The 22,481-nt window shown below is 51.2% G+C and overlaps 3 protein-coding genes across 3 annotated transcripts; 2 read left to right on the top strand and 1 right to left on the bottom strand.

Moving 5' to 3' along the window:
- Positions 1-420: 420 nt before the first annotated feature.
- Positions 421-1,834, bottom strand: MIND_00661800 (uncharacterized protein; the record flags this gene model as incomplete). Its single annotated transcript, XM_037363343.1, has 3 exons — positions 421-753; positions 804-1,775; positions 1,826-1,834. The coding sequence occupies 3 exons, from the start codon at positions 1,832-1,834 to the stop codon at positions 421-423; spliced, it is 1,314 nt and encodes a 437-aa protein (XP_037218987.1).
- A 512-nt stretch (positions 1,835-2,346) lies between these two features.
- MIND_00661700 (H-K-ATPase alpha) lies at positions 2,347-3,263 on the top strand (the record flags this gene model as incomplete). Its single annotated transcript, XM_037363342.1, has 4 exons — positions 2,347-2,573; positions 2,628-2,709; positions 2,754-3,129; positions 3,175-3,263. 4 exons carry the CDS (start codon positions 2,347-2,349, stop codon positions 3,261-3,263), a joined length of 774 nt encoding a protein of 257 aa, XP_037218986.1.
- Positions 3,264-6,331: 3,068 nt separating this feature from the next.
- Positions 6,332-7,718, top strand: MIND_00661600 (H-K-ATPase alpha; the record flags this gene model as incomplete). The annotated part of the gene is made up of 5 exons (XM_037363341.1): positions 6,332-6,558; positions 6,609-6,675; positions 6,738-7,113; positions 7,160-7,581; positions 7,626-7,718. 5 exons carry the CDS (start codon positions 6,332-6,334, stop codon positions 7,716-7,718), a joined length of 1,185 nt encoding a protein of 394 aa, XP_037218985.1.
- Between the last annotated feature and the right edge of the window lie 14,763 nt (positions 7,719-22,481).

Raw genomic sequence — 22,481 nt, 5'->3', positions numbered from 1 at the left:
AAGCCTGTACTTTTATTTTTAGCCGCTGGGTCACCAGAATAGAACAAGCTGATGAAATAAAGACTAGGTACGCCAACGTGAGCCTAGGGGAAATACATTCATGTAGATGTAAAGAAGGCTTTAGTATGTAAAAGCATCACAGCTTGACCAACGCGCCACGAATTTCCAATAATGCAGCATGTCGTCGTTGGACATGCCTGTACCACAACAAGTCGTGGTTTTAAGCTCAAAAGGGCCCAATAATTGCGAAAATCCAATGCTTCGCTAGTGTTAGATGGCCATCGACGACCTTGACAGTGACCTGCGAGTCTTTACAGCCCCTCCTTGGCGCTGTGGTCGACTGACAATGACCTCGATGAGATGGGGAACCAAGATCTTGAGTTGGGTGGATAGTGGCACAAATGACCCTACGGTCAGGTATCAACTTCCTGCGGCCGGCTTATTCTCCTGCGTTTTTCGAATCGCCATGACCCAATTACTCGGGCTATTTGCGACACCGACGTTCGAGATAGGAACCAGGCGAGGAAACTCTGGTCCGAGGCTGAATTCTTCTACATTCTGATCCTCGTATTCAGCACGAGACCGCTTGGCCTTTCGAGGAGATGAAGGCTCGAAGCTGAAAAATGACGACGAGGACTGCCAGTTATCGGACGATGGGCCTGCGAGGGGAATAGATGGGGCAACCGGCTCGGATTTTACACCGTCTTGTAGATGCGCTGGATTCACTGTTGTTTGTTGTTGTGAAATTTGGAGCTGTCGCGTCGTGTCAGGAAAAAAGACCAAAGCCTAAGCAAACAACGCACCTCTAGCAAACGAAGACGATCCTGAAGCTCCGTTCTCTCCCTCATCAAACTTTCTCGGTCTCGTCCAACAGCATTCAAGTCGCTTTGTAAACGGGCATTTCTCTGCTGCAACTCCGCAATTGTAGCTCTGGCATGGTGATCGTTCTCCATCAGAGTCAGTTGGGCTCGTTGCGCGGCACTTGCGCGCACTTGCTGCTCAGAAAGGAGGGCCTGGTTAAGCCACTGTCGCTCCTTCGCAAACGCGATACCGTCATTATGCCGCCCAGCCGAAGCGTCAACAAAAGCTTTATGCGCTTGTTCCCGCTCCGCTCTTGACCGCTCCAGCTGCTCTTCCAAAGCATGCATCCGCGCCCGCGCCTCATTTTCTGACTTCATCAACGCAAAGTTGGTTTGTTTCAGTGATGCGTTTTCCGCGACCAGCTTCTTCCGCTCCTGTTGCATTGCCTCTCGTTCTGCACGAAAGTCGGCAACAACTGTGCTGAGTGTGTCGTATGCTGAGGGTCTGGGTTGTGGAGTAGGCTGGACACGGGTGATAGCGAGGTCTGGCGATGATGAAATCGTCTGGGGGGAGGCAAACATGGGCGGGGAGTGCTGAGCGGTGCGCGGCAGACTTGCTGTAATCCGTGTGGGTGGTTGAGATGGGCTGGTTACCGTTTGGGGTATTGCCCGGCCGTCCATCGTGAAAAACTGTGGTGCGTTGGCTGCAGGTGGGAGATTACGAGTGTTGGGAGCAGGACGGCGAATCAGCACCCCATCGTTCCGGCCATTCAAAGGTGGGCCGAGATTTGGTGGAGGCGGCGTTGGAAGTCCACGGCTTTTCGGACTGCTTTCTGGAGAGAAAACAGCCGAGTGTACATGTGGAGGGGGGGTTGGATGTCCGTGAGGATGTTGTCGTTTGTCTAGATTATGATGGGTCGTGGGAGGTTGACTTCTGGCCCAACCCTCCCGAACCGACAGAGGGATAGGTGGTAGCTGTCAGAAGCTAAATATACGAAAGATCAGTATAAACTATGTTGACGTACTTGGCTCATGGAAGGAGCAGGTGTGGGCACAATGAATTGTCATGTAGTCGACAGCATCGTGTTCGTCGGTCGAAAGGGAGAAGGAATCCTGTCACGTGTCTCATTGACCTGCGTCTACTTGTTGTCTACTTGAAGGCTTGTATTTACAGGTATGACGACACGCTGCTACTACTCGTTGAGTGTACAATACATGGCCATGTGAGTGGTGCTCAATGAGTTATAAGAAAAAAGCTCGCGGCATCATTGACATCCTCCCTTATCTTAGACTTTAGTTTGATCTTATCGTGTGACGTGTGTTGATATGACTCACACATCGGCTCTCATTCCGTTCTCTCACTGGTGTTCAGCTTCTTGGACTCTCGCCGCTGGCTGCCGCTGGATACTTTTGTTTCATTCTCACCCAGCTAATTGAGCTGACGACCTCAATGGCCACGCGGCAGGGGGGCTGACGTATTCGGCAACGGAAACTGGTATAAAAGCGCGAAGGAAACTGGAAATGCTTTCCAGTTCACCGTCGCAACATGTCTTTCATAGACCCTCCCGTTCCAGCGGCGACAAAGCTTGCACATTATCGAACACTCTGCCCCAATGCGGGCATTCATGTGTCTCCTCTGCAGCTTGGCGCAATGAGCGTTGGCAACAAATGGGCCCAGTTTGGAATGGGCTCGATGGACAAGGAAACAAGCTTCAAGTTGCTCGATGCCTTTGCAGATAAGGGGGGTAATTTCATCGACACCGCGAACGGCTAGTGAGTTTCCTGCGCGTCGTTCCGGTGCTAGCTTCCATTGAAATGAGTCAACAGTCAAGACGGATCTTCCGAAGAATTCCTGGGCGAATGGATGGAGCAGCGCAACATTCGTGACCAGATGGTTATTGCAACCAAGGTAAAGCCATTCTTCACAGCGTTTCACCGTTCACCGATTGCTAGTACACCGCTCTATTCAACCGGCGTCAGCCAGGCTTTCTCAATAAGGCCAACCACGCCGGCAACAACATCAAATCAATGCATATCAGCGTTGAAGCGAGCCTCAAGAAGCTCCGCACCTCGTATATCGACATCCTCTACGTCCACTGGTGGGATTGGGACACGAGCATCGAAGAAGTGATGAACGGTCTTCATAACCTCGTTGTCCAAGGCAAGGTCCTCTACCTCGGCATCTCAGATGCTCCAGCTTGGGTCGTTTCCGAGGCAAACCGCTACGCGAAAGACCACGGGAAGTCACCGTTTGTCATCTACCAAGGTCGATGGAATATCCTCGAACGCTCTTTTGAGCGTGAGATTATTCCTATGGCTCGTGCTCACGGTATAGCTTCTCTATGAATCTTGGAGTCCTATTCAAGACCAACAGGTATGGCGTTGGCGCCATGGGATGTGCTCGTTGCGGGCAAATTACGGAGAAAAGGGCCGTACGATTTTCGGCCCCAACTGGGAGCGTAACGAAAACGAAGTCAAGGTATCGCACGCTCTCGAAAATGTCGGTACACAACGGAGACCGGACTCTGAGATGAGCGCAAGAAGATGGCGGAAAAGCCAAGATCCATATCATGTGACTACAATAAGTAGCTACGTCTCTGCAGACACGCAGACTAACTACAGTATATACCAACACTCCCCCTCTGCAGGGCGGAAGAGACAAGCGTAGACAGAGAACATGTACTTAGGCATCAAAGTCATCGTCAACCATCTCAAACGAGCCTTGACCTCCATATTCTGGGGTGTCGGATACTGCGTAAAGTCCATGTGCGGGCGTTGGAGCGGGTTCCTGAACGAAGTATGTTGTGACGGGCTGGATGGATTCTGCGGCAAGGTGGGTCGTCTCATATGCACGGTTGAGGCACCAGTCCTTGACTTCGGATGGCATGTCCTTGATGCAGCACGCTGCCTTGTGTGACCGCCCACCGCAACGATGACATCCATCCATGGACATATCGCACCAGCGGTTGCCCTGCTGGTCAACATAACCCTCGCCTCGATGAGAACCGGTGGCTCCCCCAGAACCAGTGGTACCGACTCCCCCTCTGGGGGCAGAACCGGAAACTCCCCCTGTCGCAATTGCAGTACCAAAGTTCTTGTACCGCGTGTCGCGTTGACGCGTAGCGCGAGCAGCGTATGCGGATTCGACAGGCTCCGTCTTGATAGTAGCACCTGCCGACTCAAGAAGTTTGCTAGCCTCCTCTTGAACGTCGAAATCAGGACCAGCAGATGACAAGATAGTCTTGCACTGGTCAAGATCTGGTTCTCCAGAGGCAGAACCCAGGAGATTGAGTTTTGCGGCCCCATAGGATGAATGGAGATTAGTGAGCATGACGTCCTTGAGGTAAGTGTCAGACACTTTCTCGTTGTCGGGGAGAAGTGTATTCAGACGATCGCGGAGGGACGTGATGAGGTCAAGATAGACGGAAATGGGGAGAGATGGATCATGCTGACAGCGATGGAAAGCAGCACGAGCCGCGGGAACGAGTGGTGAAGGTGGACTTGTCGAAACGCTTGCACAGTGCCGCAAAAATTGCTGCCCCCCCCATTCTCCTTTGCGTAGATTGAACGCGTATTTGGATCTGTGAGGGCGCGAATAACAGCTGCAGCAATTGTGTTCCGCTTATCCCATTCGGCTGCCTCAGCCGCCTGCGTTGGACGCGTTGTTGTGCCTTCGACAATGCCATTAGTGACACCATCAGCAGCGAACACAGTGTTGACCATTTCATCCTTCCAAAAGGTCCAGGCTTCAGCCTTGTTGACAGAGAGCTTGGGGATGTCCTTGGCAAGTGCGAGGAAGCCAGTGGTAGCAGTCGTCATGATGGTAGGAAGAGAGAAGGAAGGGGTGGAAGATCGGGGTGGATAAGGTGTGTAAGGGGGCTCTTAGATGGGATAGACTCTTAGATGGGGTTAGAGGAGCTCGGGGCCCATAACCTGTCGGTACACAACGGAGACCGGACTCTGAGATGAGCGCAAGAAGATGGCGGAAAAGCCAAGATCCATATCATGTGACTACAATAAGTAGCTACGTCTCTGCAGACACGCAGACTAACTACAGTATATACCAACAGAAAAGGTGGCGGCTGAGGTCGGAGCCAAGTCTATCCAAGCCGGTACACAGATTTTTGCTTCCCGTTATTGTTCAACTCACCTACAACTCCTAGTTGCCATTGCTTACGTGTTGCAAAAAAGCTCCCTTCTGCTTCCCTATCATCGGAGGCCGCAAAATCGAGCACCTTGTCGCCAATATCAAAGCGCTTGACATCTCCCTTTCGCCAGAACAGATCAAGTACCTCGAGAGTATTGTCCCGCTTGACCTAGGCTTTCCTACTTCCATGATTGTGAGTTTCAAGTTGCTCCCTTTTGTTGCTCTACTGACAGATTGAAAGGGCAATGGCACTGAACAACATTTCCTGACTAAGTCTGCCGGCATCTGGGTCCCCTTACCTCGCATCGAGCCTTTGAGACCAAGTCAGGCTTGATATAAGCACTTGCTCCATGCTCATCTGACACCATGATGCTTCGAGTTGAACTCCTCAGTTAAATGTTGAATAAAGTGTAATGAATGGACCATGAAATGATATGTAGCCCCTTCCCTTTCCTTCATATTATACTTGAAAGGGAAGGTAAAATGGAGTTGAACAAATACCTTTGTCCTGATGAGCACAATGCCAGAAAAAACTATCACAAGTGCTCTGGCCAACTTGAAGAAGAGAAATTTTGTAGGTCAATTCTGACAATTCTGCCAGTGACAGATCACAATTCACCGCTAAATTCTGGTTCCAATCCCTCCTTTGAGCATAGGGCCTGGATTGCATATTAATTCTGCCAAATTGTCACAAGCCTCAAGTTCAAATGGTTGAAGGGAGGCCAATGCTATTAGGTAGTATACTAAGCACAACCTCATTAAATAATTACAGACCAAGTATTGTTGGAATATGAAATCTTTTCAGCCTGAGAGGTCTATCTGGGATAATCAATACATATTCGAAAATGTTTTGCTCAGTCAATTTCAAATTCAACATCAGGTGCAAAACTTAGATTCTCTCTATTTATCCCCCCACATTTTTCAAGTCCTAGAAAGGTCAATTTTCCTTTTTCTTTGACTTTTCCAGACAAAAAAAAATTCAATTCCAGTGAAGGGTGATGAAAAAAGAATGTACTTTTGATGGCAAAATATTAGTAATTAAAACAACTTTTTCATCCCAAGGAAGTAGTTTCTTAAAAGCGACCCTGCGAGTTAAAGCGCACACAAAAACGTTTCTCGAACTGAAGAACCTGACGTACACCAACTTGACTAACGCATCGGATCAAAAGCGGCTCTCAGGCCGTTCTACCCATTTTGTCACTTTGGTTCGTATTCTCGGACGCCCGCCGCTGGATGTCTCGCCTGCTTTTGTTCTTCTCACCGAGGTGATTCAGCTGACTCTAATGGCTACACGGCAAGGCCTGACGCGTCCGGCAACCCCGAGAAATGGGTATAAAAGAGCAAAGAGGAATCCTTTCCACAGTATCATTGCACATCTCTCAACATGTCTTTCATGGAGGCTCCTATCCCTGCGGCGACTAAGCTTGCCCATTACCGAACTCTTTCCCCCAATGCGGGTATTCATGTCTCTCCTCTGCAACTTGGCGCGATGAGCGTTGGCGACAAATGGGCGAAGCTCGGAATGGGCTCAATGGACAAGGAATCGAGCTTTAAACTGCTCGACGCCTTTGCGGAGAAGGGTGGTAACTTCATCGACACCGCGAACGGCTAGTAAGTCTCCTGATCGTTGTTCAAGTGTTCAATCTCATTGTGATCGACAGTCAAGACGAATCGTCCGAGGAGTTTCTGGGCGAATGGATGGAGCAGCGCAACATCCGCGACCAGATGGTCATCGCAACCAAGGCAGGCGTGCTCTCCTCTTCCTTAACCACGAGCTCATCGCTTATCAGTACACTGCCCTGTACAAGCAGCGCAAACCAGGCTTCCTCAACAAGGCCAACCACGCCGGCAACAACGTCAAATCGATGCATCTCAGCGTCGAAGCCAGTCTCAAGAAGCTCCGCACCTCGTATATCGACATCCTCTACGTCCATTGGTGGGATTGGGACACGAGCATCGAAGAAGTGATGAACGGTCTTCATAACCTTGTTGTCCAAGGCAAAGTCCTCTACCTCGGCATCTCAGACGCTCCGGCCTGGGTCGTTTCCGAGGCCAACCGCTACGCGAAAGACCACGGGAAGTCACCGTTTGTCATCTACCAAGGTCGATGGAACATCCTCGAACGCTCTTTTGAGCGTGAGATCATTCCTATGGCTCGTGCTCATGGTGCGTCTCATGCTCCAACTTTTTCTCGCTTTTACATGACTAACAGGCATGGCATTGGCACCATGGGATGTTCTCGTTGCGGGAAAGATTCGAACCGATGCTGAAGAGCAAGTCCGTCGCGAGAGCGGCGAGAAGGGCCGCGCCCTCTTCGGCCCAGACTGGGAACGCAACGAAAACGAAGTCAAGATATCACGTGCTCTCGAGAAAGTCGCTGCTGAGGTCGGGCGCCAAGTCTATCCAAGCCAGTACACATATTTCCTCATCTCCAACTCTCTAACTGACCCACCGACAGTCGCAATCGCCTATGTGATGCAGAAAGCCCCCTACTGCTTCCCCATCATTGGAGGCCGAAAAATCGAGCACCTTGTCGCCAACATTGAAGCGCTTGACATCGATCTTTCGCCCGAGCAGATCAAGTACCTCGAGAGTGTTGTACCATTCGACCCAGGCTTCCCCACTAACATGATTGTAAGTATAGCCGTTTATTTCCCACTTTTACTGACGTCTTCAAGGGAGACGGTAGTGAGCAATCCTTCCTGGTCCAGTCGGCAGGCATTTGGGTTCACTTGCCGCGCGTCGAACCACTGCGACCGAGCAAGGACTAGTTGGAAGCATAGAGAGTCTAATAAATATGTTCCAGATTCATCCGAGTCGTTGCCCAGAAGTGATTGCTGAATATCATGATCATCCATCAGGCCCCCTGCGTATGCGCCTAAGGGTCCGATATTTATGCGGATAGAAATGGCCCCAAAAAGGCCTTTGTGTCCGATAATTGTGCGGTTAGAAGTGGTCCTTTCCTGAGTTGTGTCCGATATCACATGATGGCTAAACTGGGCAGTCAGAGCGAATGTCCGATTCACAAGTCGGCATCTGGTCCGGCATTTTGGCGTGACGAAAACGTCACACCCTGTTTACTCGAACAAGCATTCGCCTTGGCTCTCGCTCGAACCAGCTCACGCGCTCACGGAAATCGGGCGGCGGCTGGATCGCCCCGAACTTGTAGTGGATAGCGTGGAATGTGCTGGGTATAGAATATGAACTCAGCGTCACGGCCTTGTCTCGACTATTGCTTGTTGGCCACCCAAGTTCCCTCTTCCGCTCAAATATCTCTCCGATATCGACTTTTCAACCTCTTTACATCTTTATATCATGCAACTCAAACCTCAAAAACCATTTGATTTACGCTATTCTCTCACGACCTCGAACACGAAAGAGGTAAACCTCTCGGCTCTCAAAGTAAGACCCTGTTCTCTTGTCCAGAAGTCGAGATAATCAACTTAGCCCAAAGAGGATACTTGAGTACGCGAGAAATGGCCGGCCGATATATAGTTTCGCGACACACAACAGCACACAACACAACCGCTTTCTCTCCTTCCAGCACTACCATACCACGAACACCTCTCCTCAAGCTAAGCATGCGCAAAGAAAGGTGCTGTATTTCATGGTTCTCTCAGCTTGCCATTGACTGTCACTACAGACCGACACATGCATAAACCACTTTCACCGACTTTCCTTCGACCACCTTCACGACATTCCTTTGCCCGGTCATATGAACGACCACTCCTTGTTTTTACGGCCATAATCATTTCCATAACCGCTCTCTTCTCCCAGGAGAGCACTGTATCTACTCTGAAATGCCTGGCGAGGGAGACACAAGTCCAGCCGTCTACAATTGCCGCTGCAGCGAGTATCCTCTGTGCCGAAATCCTCACCGTCGTCTGGACTATTTGTAAGCTTCTTTTGCGGCCCTTTTTTATGGCACATTCTTATATCGTTCTCAGCTTACTACTCTGCACTGTCCAATTATGGGTTGTCGGTGCGCTACAGCCGCACACATATAGTACATCTTCGACGAGACCGAATGCACCAATACGGTATCTATAATCCTCAAGAGCGACTGGTTCTATGCCAGCTCCTTACTTCTCGGCACTACACCCAGTCAATACCACAACAAGTCTTCACGTTGTACGTTCATCAGCTATCTTAAACATCGTTGCTTACTTACTTTATTCACCCAGCTCATGGTCTTCAAACACTGTCCCCTTTTCTTTCGACGCAGCCTACAAATGCACACGCCTCGAGTCCTTTGCAAAACTGACTTCGACACATATTCCATGGTCCGGAATACTTCAGACACCCCGAAATATCCCTCTTGGTCACTCTCGTTGTGCAGGTGGTGGCCCCGAGGCCCCCAACCCACATTCCCCTCACTACTCGGATGCTGGCGTAATTGATGTGAATTCGGACGATGGCGAAGATCTCGCATCTTTTTTGCCCGCTGAATGGATTGGTTTGGGCAAGATATGGAACGAGAAAATGCCAATGGAGGTCCGAAAGGCACGGGACAGTGCTCGCAACGTCCCCAAGTCGTATCATCACTTCAATTGTGCCCCCACCATCGACTCCGGCTGCGCAAATAATCGCAATGCCTTGCTCGCCACGACACTATTCCTCATCAGACCGCTTTGCTACATTCACTACCCATCCTCCTACTGCTGAACCGACTCGTGATGTACTTGCTGCCTCACTGGATTTACTGCCGGAATTACGTGCCAAGTTCAATAATGCATGGTTGTCTGGCGCACTTTCCATATCTCTTCCCGACTTTCCTCGTCAGTCATTCCCACTGTGGACCGAGAACCTTCTTGCAGTATACGACAGCTTTGTGACTAAGCATCGCCGTCTGCAAGCCGCAAAAGCATTTCTCGAAGCTGCCCCAACAAATTGTCGTGACCTTGTCCAATCCTGTGAGGATATCTTGGAATTCATGCCGTGGGATGGTCCAGTGCCCGATCTCAGTCGTACCGGGAATTTCACAACACAAGATCTCATTGGGTTCTTGAGCAGTGAATGGCTTGATGATGAAATGATCAATGCCGGTGCTGCGTATATCGATGGTTGCCTACCTCAGCCAAAAACTGTCTATCTGCAAAACTGTTTATTCCTCCAAATGCTACGTGTCGCACATCGCAATGCACCTTTTTATACTCCCCAACGGCTTTCACTTGTCGACAAAGCTCTTATGGATGGGACTGCAAGCATAGTGTTCCTTCCGCTTCATGTTCGTGACTCGCATTGGTCTCTTCTCAAAATTGACCTTCGGACGTGTACACTCTCTGTTGCGGACTCACTTCCGAATGCTGCTATACCAACCAACGAACTGAATACAGTCCGGTGGTGGTTGACGTCACTCATTCCCAATTGTCCGCCCTTCTCAGTCGTCAAGCCTAACTTCCCATCACCCAAGCAGAATGATAGTCACTCTTGCGGTGTTGTCGTTCTATCACTTCTTGCCCATATACTTCTCAATGAAGATAATTGGTCTGCTGAACATGCGGTCCGGCATCGTTTACTATGGTTTGTCCGACTGGCGGATCGTTTTTCCGACCATGAAGAAATTGAGGTACGGGTACTTACATTCTTATATACTCAACTAACGCATCTCATTAGGAAAATTATGTTGAAATTAGCCATAGCGATTTCGAAAGCTCGTCTCCACTTCAACCATCAACTCCAGCTGAATCTATCACTTCATGCTCGTGGCCATCCTCACGCCCCACTACGCCAAACCAATCATCTGATTCATCGTTCAATATCATCGATGCTGCCTCTGAAGACCATTCCTCTCCCCCTCTTACTATTGATGATAGTAACGACGCTTTCTTTGATGTTGGTGTTTCGATACAGTATGACAACAATGATGATGCTCCGGCCCACGAATTTGAGCCATATCGACGCTCTGCTCCTCGTGTTGGATCCTCATGGGAGAAACAGAAACGTCTCAAAGCCCACTCGGACCATTCAGAATTTGTCGCCAATGCAGCCCGTCTTGCCAACTTTCGAGCGAAAATTCAAGCAGATGATTCGACCGCAGAGTTCAAGGATGACGATCTGTGTAGTGTTCGCTGTTCACAGTGTGCTCGATGGATTCAGATGCGAGCTCTATACGATGTGCGACAATGGCGACAACATCGAGCATCAGCTATCTGCCAGAAAAACCAGAGAAGTCAGCTCAAGACCAAGTCTCTTCTGTCGTTTGGCTTTACGGCCAAGCAACGGCAGCCTCTGCATACTGCACCACCATCACTGCCGCTGCGACCCCGACCTTGTCCAGGTCTAACCCATGAGTCTAATGAGAAGATTGCGTTATCTCTCCTGCGCACCTCTGTTCCTGGTGGTGGTGCCCCATCTCGCCAACGAATTTCCCTTGATTTGTTTGAAGACCGTTGGATTGCGCTTAACAAAGAGCAGCAGCGCATGGTCTTGCGACGTGAAATAATGCTTCAACAATGGAAGAATGTCCACTCACTCGGTGCTGTGTTCTCTGCGGCTTGCTTACGGGATGTCCCAGTGCGAGACGATGATATCCCATTACCATGTAGCGAGTGCCAAAAGCTGTGGAAGCTTCGGTCGTTCCAGGTTGGGATTAACCGACCAATGCCGAAGGAGGAGGCAATGAAACATGTGCCAAAAGCATATCGCAATCCAGAACTTGGCGAGTTATATCTGAAGTATCATGGGCTTCGGGAGCTTATGGAACACGTGAGTTCCTTCGCTTGAAAGATTTCCAGCTTACTGATTTGGCTGTGCAGAAAGATGGCCGTTCCTATTTTTTTGAAGTTCGCTCAAGGTTGTCTTGATGGCTCGTATAGTTCGAATGTCCTTCCAGGGATGATCAAAGCTATGGTGGTAAAACAGAACCGAATACATGCCGGGAAATCACTCAAGAACATGAAATATCCACCCGAGTTTGACCAATTCTGTGATTTACTCGCGTCAATGTCGCCCCAATCATATGAGACCTTCCGAAGAACATTTGGTGGCCGCGGGATGCGAAGTATCCGGTATTACTGCATTATTTCACTCTCACTAGTACTGACATTCCTATAGGGATGTCCGTTCTAAACTTCCTCAATTTGCGCCTGGCATTGTTGGCGCCAACATCGGGCGTATTGTTGACATTCTCTTCAAGCTTGGTTATGCTGGTCCGTTGGCTCTATCGTGCGACGATACTGCACTTGAGCCAGCCATCTCCATCTACCAAGAGACGATCGATACTTGTTTAATTCTTGGATCAACCGAGGGGCCTATCCGTGTTGGAGAGAAAGACGACCTAGATGCTGTTATGCGGTCTGCCCAACTCCATAAAGCTGACAAGGCGGGTTCATTCTGATATTTTACCCACCATACCTGACTTTTGGTAGCTTCGTCTCTGGCTCTTGAGCATTCCTATGCCAAAGGTCCCACCAATTGTCGTTGCTGCAGTTGCTCGTGGCTCCTCAGTAACATCCGAGAGATTGGCCGCTATGCACCAAGAGGTCCTTGACCTTCTTCATCAACACGATGTTCATCCCATGTCGCTCTCTGCTGATGGTGCGGACACTGAACGGTCTGTCCAACGGATTATCGCCAACTCTACTTCCGATCATCTATTCTTCTGTATTCCCAACAACGCACCAAACTGCAGTATCGAGTACAAGCTGCCAATCGCCTATGGTTCTCATCCTCTTGTTATTACCCAAGACTCAAAGCATGCAGCAAAAACTGCTCGGAATCAACTTCATACCGGAGCACGAATGCCAACTCTTGGTCACTATACAGCACATTATGCCATGATTCGAGAAGTTGCCGAAAATCCCGCCTCGCCACTGCAATCACGAGACGCCAAGGGTTTAGATAAGCAGGACGATCGTGCAGCCGCTCGACTTTTCAGTGCTCAAACCCTCGAATTTCTCACAACCCACTACAATGGTCGCCATGGTCTTGCGATATATCTCTTTGTTTTAGGCGAACTTGTAGATGCCTGGCAAAACCGGAGTATTTCCCATCGTGAGCGTGTCAAGATGGTATTACGAGCCCGTTTCTTTCTCATGGCCTGGCGCACCCATATACTTGCTCATCCTGACCATTCCCTTGACACCCATTTCATTTCTCGGCAATCCTATGATATCTTCATAACTCTTTCTGACAGTCTTATCATGCTTATCGTGGTTCATCGAAAATTCTTTCCCTTATTTCCATTACTCCCATGGTTCCACTCAACCGAGCCTTGCGAGCACTACTTTGGGCTTCTTCGACAACTCAAGATTGACTTTGCATACATCGATGTGTTGCATCTTGAACGCAAGCTTTGATCCCTTCAAATGGGCGCTATTGACGGCTTAACCGCCGAGCAGAAATCAAATCTATCTTCGTCCGGTTATCTCCATTCTTACCTCGACACCGATGGTCTCGACTTGACATGCCTGATGTCGTGGCCAACTGACGTTGAAATGCAACTCGATTCACATAATGGATTGTTGGAAGCTATGCAACTACTCAAGCTGCTCGGGATTGATGGACATTCTATGTTGACACGCTATGTTGCCCCAACCACTCCGACACGACCTACCTTTGTTTCACGACCCCCTCAGACATTGGTAGCGTTGTCCTACCTGTATGACTCCCCCAACCCGGTTGGTATGACGCTGAAAGCCGAGCAAGCTGCAAACACGTTCAAACTTGCGTTGGTTGCAGAATCCATTGACAAAACTCATGCTATGTATGTTTTGCCCTGTCATCATATCGCTATGCTCTTTCTCATTGTTCCAGTGCTGCTCTCCCGATTCCCCAGAAGAGACCTTAGATCAACTACGTGCCGAAATAGAGGCAACTCTAGAAGCTATCACCCAGAACAGCATCTCAGAAACACGCTCCGAGTCATCACCAGTCTTGTCAATTGACGAGCCGCACAATTTTATTATCCATACAACCCCTAATTATCCAGCTTTGGTCGTAGAGAGACTCCGCCACCAGACTACATTTGCAGCCAAATCTGTTCGCCAACATGGTCGAATATCAACCGTACTTTCAGGTACAGATGCACCAACCGACAAAGCCCCATCATTAAGAGAACGTCTCATTGAGAAACTCGCCGTGTTCGTTCCTAATGCCGGTGTTGTACGCCAGACAACAGGTGCTGGACGACAACTGCGGCATTCTGGTACCGTCGATATAAAGGACGGCGGACGTCGGGCAGCAAACAAGGCAACAGTCAAGAATGTTGCTGCCGCGGTATGCCTATATGATTGGCAGTGCAAAATTCTAACTTTCACACAGAATTACCTGCGAATCCGGACAGAAGCACTCCGCAACCACCAGCACCTTCACGAGAATATGCACAATGCAAATATCACATCGTACAACCCTCTCACCGCTGGCCATTTCATCATCGCATTCCATCCTCATTGTCGGGGGATCATTATCGGGGAAGGTCAGATTTATCGGTTTGTTGCTGACTTGGCCTGATATCTTGCCCCTAGTTCTGACAATGTACGAGAAGACAACATTTCATGAATGGATCAGGAGAGTCGACAGCGTCGGCGAGCCATCTTACATCTACGTCAAGACGTATAAGGCTCTCGGCAACTTTAACTTGTTGACATCAATTACATGCTCGGCACTTGCTTCACCGACCATCCTCCAGATTCCCCGCACTCACATAGTGTTTTCCCTTGCCTCGCATGCGCCAAACATAATTCATCAAAACTGGTTAGATGCAAACGGTTATCCAAGTGCCATTGTATCCTTTTCGGACGAGTTGGCATCGTTCGTGCAGTCGTTCTTCGTTGAAACAACATCACTTGCCCGCGCATTGGAGACAACAAAGGAGTTGGTGTGGAAGAAGCGGCCTGTCGTGGTGAAAACAGTCATGAATGCTGTTGAGGTGAACTCGGAGAGCGATGAAGAGATGGAGGATCTCTTGGTTGAACCAATTCTTGAGTCTTGACGAGAGTACCGCGGGCAGCTGAACAACATATGTTAGCTCCCCCAATCATAGCTGTAGCCTAGTACGATACATAATGCGGATATATCTTGCTGTTCTTGGACCCCGATAACTTTATGCGGATACCTTCAATGTATCCGGAAGTTCGATGCACTATGCGGACAGATTTGGGCGAAAAAGAGGGTACCCGATACTTATGCGGACAGATCTGGGCAAAATCAGTGATGCGTAAAATGGCCAAAATTCGTGATTCTGTATCGGACATCTTAGCGTATACGCAGGGGGCCTCATCCATCATCCTGATGTCACATATGTCACCATCCTCTTTTTTTTCTGTTCGAGCGAGCAAGTCAACCATCCAACTGAACTCCCGCCTTTGTGTTCAAGACGTCGATCAATTCGTACATCGCCTACAGTACATTGTGCGCTACAAACTGTGTATGGAAACAAAGGCTAAAGAAGGATTTGCGTTTATGTCGTTCTGTTCGTGAATTCTGGCTTTCTCTACACTTCAAACGCGCCATGGAGGATGTGAAACTGCTCTTACGCGACGCGGACCGGGCGTATCAGAGCGCGGGGCAGGACTCGTTACTGGACGCAAGGGGCGAGTGGGTGTCGCACGCTTCAACTCGCTCGAAATCGTGCCCATGGCGGAGAAATCACGCATTTTCATCCGGATGCTGCCACTCTCGTTGCTGTTCGTTTCTGCAAAGCCACAAGCAATAGAATCGTCTTCGTCTTCGTATCCGACGTCAAGGTCTTCATCTTCCGAACTGCCTTCAGAAATGACGCTGAGCATGCGATGGTGGGGGTCGTTGGCCCAAGTCCAAGCAGCTTCTTCAAGGAAAGTGCGAGAAAGGCCGCGAGAAGCGTTGCTTTCTCGGCGCTTGTCTTCATTTCCAGCAAGACCAAGACCAACCACCCCAAGACCGTCGAATGGAGTGCCGTCTGCCTTGAACAGAGCTCCTAGACCCAGTCCGATGCCTAGCCCGCGCGGTGGAAAGAAAGACGTTTCGTTGTCGGTCTCGATATCATCTTCGTTGGGAATGGCGAAGGAAAACGAAAGAGAGGCTTCGTGATCGATGTCATCTGAGCCAGAAGTGATGGTAGAGGTGTCGCTAATGAGAGAAATGTCAAACGAGGGCTCGTCGATGAGTTGGGTCGGCATAATGGGGGACGGAAAGCTGTGGGATTGGGATGGCGTGTAATATGCTCCTGGCGGCTGGTACGCAAAGACGGAGGAAACATGGGGACGAGCCTGATAAGTGGCGCGTCAATCAGCAGGCAACGAGGATGAAAAAACAATCTCGCCTTGCGTCCGCGACTGCCCATTTCCTCGCTGGTCAACTCGCCTTGTCCATCTCCGCCACGATGCCGAAGAACCATCCCACCATCGTCTTGCCAGCTCCAATAGCTGCCTGTTTCTGAAGGGGTTCGTGTTTGATTACTCGCTGAGCGGGGCGAGTCGGTAGGAGTGCAGCTCGTCAAGGCGGACTCGCTTTGTGTCTTGGAAATCGTGTTTGTTGGAGAGGCAGGGGGGTGGAACAAGATGCGCGAAATAGAACCAAGTAGCGTGGACGTGAAGCTCGTCAGACTCATGATGGGGAAGGAAACGGAGCGAAATAGAAGATAGGTAGCGGTGGAGACGCGTACGGGGAATAGGTTGCGCAGAGGGGAAAGGACTGGAGGGTGGTTGGTGGTGGTTGGCGAGAGAGGGCGGAATGAAGCGGGTGTGACCGCCAAATGAGCCAAGTCGAGGAGTGCATTCAATCAATTACATTTGCTTTTTGGTAATTGTGGGTCACCGACGAATGTCAAGTGGAACGGATCTGGGTGTCTCGAAGGTGAGACAAGGGCGTCGGATCATCTGATAAACGGCTTATGGCTTATGTCAGTTGTCGGGGTCTAAAATATCAAGTTTTTCAAGAGGGAAAAGAGAGAGAAAAGAGAGAAAAGGGAGGAACATTGTAGCGTACCTTGCCAATCCAATGCACCAGTTTCCCTGCTTGATTGTGGCCCGAGACGCGTAAAAAATCACGAAGAGCGCCGGATATCAAGCTGGCGGGTTGGCGGGCTGATGGCCGGATATCAAGTTATCGCAAATGGGGACGACTGCCCGAAAGAGTTAAGCCCCAGCCAATGAAAATCAAGATATGAATAGCTCACCTCGGACTTTGCGACGCGAGGCCGCCCGACGGGATCCGAGCCGGTGTTACGGCGTTGTGACCCAGCGCGACGCCGCGAATTGTTTGCTCGCAACGCTCACGTCGGACGCAGTTACCGTCCGACGTGAGCTCGCGCTCAACTCCTCAGCCCTCTGCCCACCATCTTCCTTCCCTCGACCACCATCTTCTTGTCGTCCGCCGCCGACCGACAGCCACACTCGAGCGCTAGCTGGGGTTTCGAGGATTGGGAGCGGGAGACAAGGCCCCCAGCCGGCACGGGCACGCACTGGGATGAAACTCCTGGCTCAAGGTGCGTTGCCCTTCTTTGTGGCTGTCTGCGAATTGTGCTCACTCGCCAACAGCACCAACTGCCTGCTCACTCGCTGGGTCTGCGCAACAACAGCCGTCCAAGCTGCTTCTTCCCGCCTCCTGCCTCGGGCCACACCATCAGCGCTGCCACGAACGGCCAAGCCGACAAGCCTGGGCGGCCAGCCTGGCCTCAAACAACTACCTGCGGTATAAACCGTGCTACATTGGGCTTGATTGGCGACACCCTCTGTCTCGCGCCTGCCCCGACACCACACCCACACTCCTCCCAACCCGACAACACTCTATCCAAAGCCCCCCATGCGCGCCAAGACCCCCCGCATCCGATTCACGAACCGGCACCCGCCTCACGCCTTGTCGCGTGTCCTGGTGGTGTCGCGCTGCGGCGCAGAGCACAAATGAATGAGTGGAGGAGTCGGGGAGCCTGCGCCATGCGCACAGTTAGCCCAAGAGACCCCGCCGCCATTGCACTCGTCTCCGCCGACCCTCATCACCTCGATTCCCGCTCCCGCTCACCACAAACTTTAACGCGTGAATTCGGGGAATCCACAAGCAATGAACTTGAAGGTATGTTTCCAACTGATTTATCATGCATATTTCTGACGTTTTTGAGCCAGCTTTGCTCACTGTGCTGCCGCAATTCGCGTCGCGCAGAGAATCTGCGGGAAAGTCACGTGCACGCGACTTTTCCGCAGATTTTCTGCAAACGCGACTTTCCGCAAGCTCTCTCGCCGCCACGGGAACCGCATCAGCATGGGCGACTCAAGCCCTTCACTCTTATTAGGTTCGTTGGGTCGCTTGAACTCAGATTCCTCACTAACGTGGCTTTGGCAGCATGTACACTATTTACAAGCAAATATAAGTTTTTACGCCTTATCCCGGTGCCGCCTGCGCGTGAGCTCCTCGAAACCAAGCTCACTGTGATCGTCCCGTGTTTTGTGCTCACATTTCAGCCGTCCACCCTTGCCCTTGCATGTCAACGCTTCGGGACATTTTGCGTGCGCACAGAGTGCGCATCGCCGCCCGCCTCGTTTCTTCTGGACCACTGCAGGCGCATTCAAGCGTGCCTTCTTGGCGTGCCGGGCAACCTCCATAAGCTGGTAGTCTCCGTCGCCTCCGGCTGGCGTAAATGCCAACACGGTCTGATGCAACTCAGGCGGCGGCACTTGTGGTCCGGCCAGCTCAATCGGAGGTGGTTCAAGTCCGGGAGCTGCAGTGATGGCAGCATTGAGTGCCCGCTGCATGTCCTGACGGCGCCGCATCTCGGTTGGGTTGAAGGAGCACACATCCATCCCGACAAGTGCTGTTTATGAGTGTGAGCAGACAATTTCCGAACAGAAAAGAAGGACGCACGATCTGCGGCATAGTCGACCTCAATTGATTCATGCATGATGGGCGGGAGGACGATGGCCTTGCGAGCAGGGTCGCGGACAAGTTGGTGGATGGGCTCAAGTGCAGTAACATTCTCGCCCATGTTGAGCGTCGCGCGAGTCTGTCGCCACTGCACCGACTTTTTGTGGTGCCGTTCGAGCTGCTCAGGGAGCTTGAAGTAGAGCCGCTTTGTCGAGTCCAACTCGGCAGGCGATTGCGCAACAACCTGGCGATTCCAGAAACGGGCCAAGTCCACGTATTTGGTGACTTTATGGATGTTGTCAGGAGATGTGTGAGCGTTGAGCGGGATGAATGAGGCAATGTTTGCCTGGAAGAATTCAAACTCCCGGCGTGTGTGAACAGGTACCACAGGAGTTGTTGTGCGTTGGCGGAGCTGGATGTAGTGGTAGAGGTTGACCGGCTTTGTAACAAAGCGCACAAGGGAAGAGCGAGGAGTGTCATGATGGTGTGGGCGGGCGACGATGTCCGGGAATGGGACTGTGAGGATCTCGTAGTCGACAGCAAGTTCGTTTGTCAGCGGAATAACACCAAACGACTCGGAGGTTGCAATTCGAGTTGCAAGGAGGGAGGGAGTTGAAAAGGTGGTCGTTGTGTCCAACTTGATTGCGGTCTCGGTGATCTCGTCAAGTAACCACAGGTCAAAGTGGTTGTTCCACCTTAAGCCAGTGCGGTTATAGTGTCCAATCTGCAGATGTATATCAGAAAACTGGAAGTACCCAGCAGAAAAACTAGATCATACCCGACGATTGCGCCGATGGAACCAGTTTGCCAGGATTGCCTCTGTTAGGGCCAACGATGCATGGAGGGAGCCAAAGATGCGCCGAATCTGCTTGTGGACCCCACCCTCGACCGAGTTGGTGCCACGAATAGTGCGATAGAGATTCAGACCATTCTTGTCGCAACCGACCAAGAAGTAAAGGGCAAGGCCAGCTGGGTCCGAGAGGAATCCGAGTCGAGCAGTTTCGACAAGGGCAGCAGCCTGCTTTTGAGCTTCTTTGGAGAAGAACTTTTTGCCATCAGCATCTCGGAGGTCCTGGAAACAGGTGAATAGCAGCAAAAGATCCTGAACGAGCTTCTCGGGGCAGGCAATATACCGACGGATTCTGCGGTTGAGTGAATCCTTCCGAGCTCGTATCGCATACTCCCACCGAATGCCCTTTTGCTCCAGGATGGCTCGGACCTTGGCCTCGTCCTCCGCGTCACGAATAAAAATCGTTTCGCTGAAAAGATGGGAAAACTCCTTAAACGCAGGGTGCTTCTTGGAGAGGAGGCGAAGGAGACGGTCCATGAAGTGGTAGGCGTCGTCAAGAACACGACTGTCAAGCTTGGTCGCCATAGCAGGCTGCCGAAGGACGTTTTGAGCATGTTCGATAGAGTTGGTGAGTAGAGTCTGGAGATCGGGTGTAGCGCTAGTATTGGAGTCCACCTGTTCGATGTCAGCGAAGGCAGGTAGCAGAAGCTAAGCGTACCACAGGATCATTCCCGTTCTCATTCTCGTCCTCGTCCTCATCTCCAGGAAAAGCAGAGTCAGAGAGGATACAGGAGCTGACCTCTGCAGCAACCTGGTGTGGATCAAAATGCGGAGGTTGTTGGAGTTGCTCAACAACGGAGGGTATGGTGATGGGAGCCGCAATGCCAAATGAGGCATCCTCGGTGGACTCGGTTGCAGGATGAGGAGACTCGGGAGCACGACTGCGCAGAGTGCGTGTCTGAACAACAGCATGCCCACCATTTGTGTTGAGCCACTCCAGAGTCTGCCCATGTTTGGCGACAAGGAAGCCAGGTACAAGGACCTTCGTCAACTTGATGACGGAGTAGGCAGCGGTAACGGTCACCGCACCCTCGGTATTGGGAATACGAAGGGAGCCATCGTGGGCCACAAGCTCGCCCCATGCTTGCGTTTTGTTGCCAATGACGAATGCCACTAGCTGCCCAGCAGACAGCTGGCTCGGCTGTAACGGAATACCTACCGAACCGAGCTGCATGAGTGCAGCCTGAATGAACCACGCACAGTCAACAGGCAGAGCTAGGCTACTGACCTGGGTCGAGACGGGAAGTGAGGACAAATCAGGCTGGATGAGTTGGACGGCCAATACTGCGCCACAGAGTGTGGCCAGAGTGCAGTTTGGATCGCTGGCAGCGCCCTTGACCTTGGCAAGCTTGCCGAGGTCAACGAGGCTGGCGGGCGGAATTGTAAGGCGCCACGTAGAGGAGAGTAGCTTGGCCGCTGAGCTGATGTCATGCCCAAACTTGATGATACGTGGATGTGTGAGCACTGAGCGTAGCGACAAGGGGAGGACGGTCTTGAAGTTGGTCGTCTAAATCTTGCAAGTCAGCTTCAGTCAACAAAGCTCGAACAGGACAACGTACATCAATGACATAAACAGCGGACTTTGTTCGAAGCGAGAGGGCTTGTACAGTGTTGCCCCGTTGAACAACAGAAAGAGCGGTGTAGAGAGAGTCGACATCTGGGAGGGATTGAATGATTGTGTCGCAGATGGTCTCGACACGCTCAGATGTACTGGCAAACTGCGGCGTGAGCGACAGCTTATACTCCGGGAGATCACGGAACGGATTGAGGACGATGTGCTCGACATTCTTCTTGAGCGAGGCAGTCACTGACTCGTGCCAGTTCCGTTCATCTGCGTCTGAGTTAGCGAGAGTAGTATGGTCACATGATCAACTCACGACGCGGGTTGTCTGTATAAAGTACCTCTGTCGGCGTGTTTCCATGACGTGCGAGCTCGGTCTGAACACGCTCATACGTCCCTCGCAGCGGGGCAAAGCCCTGCGTCAATACGAGGTTGTAGAAGCGAACCTCCTCGTATTCGTTGACACCCTCGTACAAGAGCGGTGTGGATTGGCTCGCCTCCAGGCAGACGACCTTGGTGCTCAACAGTCTACACAAATTTGTCAATCCCCAGAAGAGAGACAGGCAAGAGCAACACATACTTTGAAGGTGTGGTCGGCTCGTAGCACTCGAGCAGGCAATGATGACATGATACGGTCCATATATAAGCGGTGGGCGGCGAACCATGCAATAAACATGCTCTTGAGGTACTTGGTGGATGGTGCATAGCCGGCAAAGCGCATTCGGTCCCTGAATTGCGAGAACGAAGGGATCTGCGTCCCGCGCAAGCCATAATGCATGGCTGCGTGCAGGTACATGGCCTCAAGGCGGCTATGGCGTAGACGCTTGAGCTCGCCCACCATCTTGGAGAACGGATCTGCGCCGAATCGTCCAGCGAACGTGACTTTCATCATGTCCATCTGCGACAAGTCGAGCGCGGACCGGTGGCTAATCGCCACTGAAAACCATTGAGCATGAAGAGTGAAGCATTAAGCAACAAACACACCAGGGAAGCGGTCTTGAACGAATCGTGGTAGCTGAGCGAGAATCCATGGATCGGTTCCTTGGTAGGTGTTTCCGCATCCTCGCCGGTTTCCCTCGCGATTGGGGCAGTAGAACCGCCGCGTGAGCAGGAAATAGTCCGACCCAGATGTGGTGCATACACGTCGTGCAATTGGATTTGAGTTGAAGCCTGCATACAAGTCAGAAGTGTCTTAACTGGAAAGGAACGCAAAGACACACCGTGTTTGTTGAGCTTCTCTCCACATTCACAGTGAAAGTCGTCGGGATGACCAGGCAGATGCTCGGGCAGCCAAAGAAATATTGGCAGGAGGTAGAGCCCATCGGGAGTGAAGACGCCCGTGGTTGC

Source organism: Mycena indigotica, assembly GCF_014461135.1.
Source record: "Mycena indigotica strain 171206Taipei chromosome Unknown Mind.scaff0006, whole genome shotgun sequence".
Classification (NCBI taxonomy): domain Eukaryota; kingdom Fungi; phylum Basidiomycota; class Agaricomycetes; order Agaricales; family Mycenaceae; genus Mycena; species Mycena indigotica.
Note: the sequence above shows the minus strand (reverse complement) of the source record. Positions and strands in the feature narration are given on the sequence as shown.